General features: G+C 34.1%; 1 protein-coding gene across 1 annotated transcript; it reads right to left on the bottom strand.

The window, feature by feature from the left end:
• Positions 1–2,059: 2,059 nt before the first annotated feature.
• On the bottom strand, positions 2,060–3,256 carry LOC136210971 (GATA transcription factor 19-like). Its single transcript, XM_066002456.1, has 2 exons — positions 2,632–3,256; positions 2,060–2,547 (listed from the first exon to the last, which is right to left on the bottom strand). Exons 1-2 carry the CDS (start codon positions 3,067–3,069, stop codon positions 2,227–2,229), a joined length of 759 nt encoding a protein of 252 aa, XP_065858528.1. The 5' UTR covers positions 3,070–3,256; the 3' UTR covers positions 2,060–2,226.
• Positions 3,257–4,455: the final 1,199 nt, after the last annotated feature.

The following is a 4,455-nucleotide window of genomic DNA, read 5'->3' as shown; positions in this document are numbered from 1 at the left end:
AAATGTTACTATTAAAACATATTTATATATAATGATTTTGCATCTAGAAATGTTGGTATATAATAGTTTGCACCACTAACTCAATACTTAAACGAAATAAAATGTTTCATTTTCATATTGAATTAGATGTCACTTCAAAGCTTGTTCTTTAGCATATTTTATTTTCCTCCTTTATTTTTTATTTGTAATTATTTATTAAGGTTTGCATACTGTTTTTAAAATTTCAGGATCGCCCTGGTGTACTGTTTAATTATTCACCTGTTATATATATATATATATAGTGGGTCACGTGCAAACAAAAACAATATTGAGTTATTGCAAACGTTAATTGAGTTTGGAGTAATGGTTTATGTTTGGTATAAATAAATAAATAAATAAATAAAAGAAAGGAGGGTAGGCAAATGGGAATTAAAATATAATAGATGAGATAGAGGAGTCAGAAGGTTAAAATCCAGAATTGTGAATCTCTATATTGGATTATGCAGTGGTGGAATATTAAAATGGAGACAATCTGGGGAGTTTTCTTTTCGAAGATTGAAGATGATACAAGATCTTGTCTTAATCATGGTCTTTTACCGCTCAATATACTATACTTAAAACCAAGCCTCGATTGAAGCTTTTAATTATATCATCAACCCACATGCATGAGCATGACAACAATTCTTTCCTTGGTAAATGTACTAACTCCTAGTACTTTCTTCCTATAAACTATACACTTCTCCATCACATGAATCTTTTCCTTTTTCTTTATTTTTCTATTTTTTCTTTCAACATCATTTACTTTTACATATACACAGATAGAGAAATGGCTATTTATATATCTTGGATTTTTTTTTTGTTAATTAAATTTTAATGCAATACAAAGAAAGGTCTACATAAAAAAAAACTATTAATTCTTGTAAAGTTTAGGTATCAGATAGTATTTTTGGTTACTATGTAGTATCAGATAAGTTAATAATAAATTTTGCATCCATTATATATTATTATTAACAACAATTAAGTATTTATTGGATCAAATGCATATAGCAGAACAGAAGTATATGCCTTACTGTGATGCAAATATACTATACTATTTAGAATTTTAAATACAAATGAAACTGGAGTATAATATTCTTTTTAAATACAAAAGTTTAGAAATCGAATCTTAAGAAGAATTTAATTTATTAATGAAATTATAATATAATTAGTATGTGCTTTTCATGCATGTACATCATCAAAATCAAGAATTTGTTCAACTCTATATTTTCATTAATATATGATATTAAATCAGATATCAAGTTGTCCATGATTCAAATCAGTAACCTCAAAAATGTGTTGGTATAATAATAAAAGTTATATTTTCATATTTTAACTATTATCATTTCTTTTATATATACATATATTTGAAATTTTAGGAATTATTTGAAATTGATGGTTAATATATAAAATTAGAATAAGTTGATTTGAGTAGTTAAGAATTTCAAATCATTTAAATTAGATTCCATTTTTAATGTCTAAACGGGATAGAATCTATTTAAGCCGAGTCTCGAACGAAGCAATCCGAAAAATTATATAAAAAAAAAGGAAAACAGAAAAAGGAATCGATCAGAAAATGGCAGAAAGCGTGCATTAGAGGCCAAATTGACGGTCAAAATAAAAAAAGGAGAGGACAAAAGACATTGGCATTGGCATTAAGGGTAGGCTTGAATGAATCTGAAAATATGTTCAGAAAGCACATTGTTTCTCTGACCATCTACTTCCTTATTGGACGATCCACTTCATTATCTCTCAGTTCTCTTCTGAATTCTATGTTTTCTTTTTAATTAATGCTTCTCCCCCTTTCACTTTCTGGTTTTCACTTCTTTTTCTTAACTATTATTATTATTATCATCATCATTCTCCCATAATTATTACTAGTATTATTAACCTGCAAGTACATCATACCATGGAATGTTGGATCATAAATGTTGCCATTTTGGCTCGAAACTTTAAGTAGCCAATAATACACATGGATGAAGGAATTAAACTGAAGAAACACTTTATATATAACTTAATTAACAAAAATATATAATTAGAGAATAGCAAAAAGAAAAGTTAAAGAAACCTTAAAGAAAAGAGCATAGAATGAATCCGGAGAAAGAAAAGAAACAAGCTTGGCAAACCAAAAAGAAATAAGCATCAACGTCGTGGATCTTCATCGTTATAATGTTATGCCTTGACCATTCTTTTACTTTTATTATTATCTATCTATCTCGTAAAGTCATGGACAAGACTAGGCCTGTCAGTGACGTTGAGTCTCCAAGAAAGGAAGGGAATACCCGAAGAAGTTGAAGAAGAATCTGAATAATCTCTATCATCACTTTCTTCCATGAATCTCATTTCATTTGCATTTGCTGGAGAATAGCATGGCTGCATTTGCATTTTCTGCGCTGTTTGTACCCATGAATTATTACTATTATTATTCTGATATCCATACTGCTGCTGCTCCATCATTCCTGATGATGATGATGCTGCACTTGCTCGCCTCTCTTCTTTCTTGAACCGAATTCCACAAGCATTGCACAATGACTGCATTTTCAATTCACTCAATTAACTCAATCCAATTACACATATTTCACAATTAAACCAAAATAGAATGATCACAAAACATACCTTAGGTCCTCTAGGGCCGTTTCTCCAAAGTGGAGTAGAAGTTGTATCGCAATTAGCACACCGGCGAGCGAGGAGAGGGTCAGCATTAGCATTATTATTAGCCCCACGGTTAGTTTTATTATGGGTTTGGGAGGAGTTATAAGGAGTGTTTTTATTCTGCAAGATATCCCAGCAGAAAGAAGAAGTTGGGCGGTGGTTTTCATGGCGGAGTCTTTTGTCATCGTCTTCACATAGACGAGTGGAAGGAGTTCCTAAAGAAAGAGTGCAATCAACTGAAGCAGAAGAAGAAGAGTACATATGATGGTCTGTGTCATCGTAAGATTTGTGAGAAAAAAGCATAGTGAAAGAGGAGTTAGTTTGGGGATGAAACAAGCCACATGTACATTGACCCATCATATTTCCTTGTGAGCTGCTGCTGCTGCTGCACCTGTGCATCATTTTTTCTCAAATTGAAATTGAAATTGAAGAGAAGTGAAGAATGGGGGGTTTATAGGGTTAGTAAAAGGGCGAAATAGGAGTCAGCAGAGCAGGAAGAGTCGAGGTTGTGGTGATTGGGGTAAGGGGTAAAATATAAAGACATAAAAACAGAGATGGACCCAAATTGCATGTATCGATCACAAGAGAAAGACAAAAAAGAGTCAGTGCAGTGCAGAGACAGCAAGAAGTAATTGTAAATGTAAAGGTAAAAGGAGTAAATACGAATGTATGATCAAATATGGTGTTTTTGCAGTTCAATTTATACCCTTTTTATAGAGGGAGGGAGGGAGTCTGGTCTGGTCATTGGGTAGTCAAAAGAGGCCACGTGACTACTATGCCAGGAACAGTCTTCCATGGATCTATCTGCCTTCTCCGATCACGAGGACACCCCCACCCCCACCCCTACTGCTCTTTTCAAAATACTTACTTATACTTATGCTAACCCTCTTCTAATTTCTTTTTTTTTTCTACCATTTAACATCTATAATTAATTACATCTTTTACCACTTTCATTATGTTTGCAAACCACAAAGTTTAATTTTTTTTTTATTTCTCCCTAAAAAGATTAAGAGGGTTAGAAGTGGATGTGATGGTGAATATGTTGAACCATTTAACTAATTTTGTTCCCAACATTATGTATGATAACTTGTGGAAAAATCCTTGATCGGAGCACTTTCCTGTGAGGCGCCGTTGGGATCGGCCAGGGACACTCCGATGCCAAAGTCAGTAAGGAAGAACAAGAGAGCAAACTGAATTGACAAAGGGTAAGTAAAAGTGTACCTTGATAGCCTAGGGATGTAGGCTATATATAGCTAGGAAGTCGTAACCTTCAGCAACTAGAAGGTCTCCATTAATGCTCCATTAATGGCGGTTACTGGTTACCTTTAAGCTGGCGGTTACTGTTGATAGCTCATTAATGGTCTTTATGGCCGAGTCGGCGGTTAGCTGTTACTGTGATGAATCAGGTGAAAGAGGAGATTCGCCTCATAGGTTCGCCAGCGGATCTCACTGAGCTGAACCGTGGAGATCCGTTATCCGGTTCTTCTTGCGGCGTTCTCAAAGTGAATATCCCTTTTGGTCCTTGGGATAATATTCTGTCAGTAAGATGAATATCTCTTTTCGTATTCTTTGATCCGTCAAGGCGTATGTACGCTCTCCTTGAGAGCTATGGCGGGTCTCCGCTACTCGCTCTTTTCGGGCGTACCTCGTTATGGCGTATCTCGCCATGGTCCACGTGGCGTGGCATAATGCTAGAGACTCCTTCCTTTTCCTCATTATTTGCATATTCTCCCCTGCATTAATTATCATTAATTCCACATTAATCATGTATAAATATCTCTTTTAGAA

Source organism: Euphorbia lathyris, chromosome 1 (genome assembly GCF_963576675.1).
Source record: "Euphorbia lathyris chromosome 1, ddEupLath1.1, whole genome shotgun sequence".
In the NCBI taxonomy this organism is placed as follows: domain Eukaryota; kingdom Viridiplantae; phylum Streptophyta; class Magnoliopsida; order Malpighiales; family Euphorbiaceae; genus Euphorbia; species Euphorbia lathyris.
Note: the sequence above shows the minus strand (reverse complement) of the source record. Positions and strands in the feature narration are given on the sequence as shown.

Coding starts and splice junctions, on each gene's coding strand:
- LOC136210971 (XM_066002456.1), bottom strand. CDS start 3,069: ATGATGCACAGGTGCAGCAGCAGCAGCAGCTCACAAGGAAATATGATG. Junction 2,548..2,631: donor ACGGCCCTAGAGGACCTAAG/GTATGTTTTGTG, acceptor TTGAAAATGCAG/TCATTGTGCAATGCTTGTGG.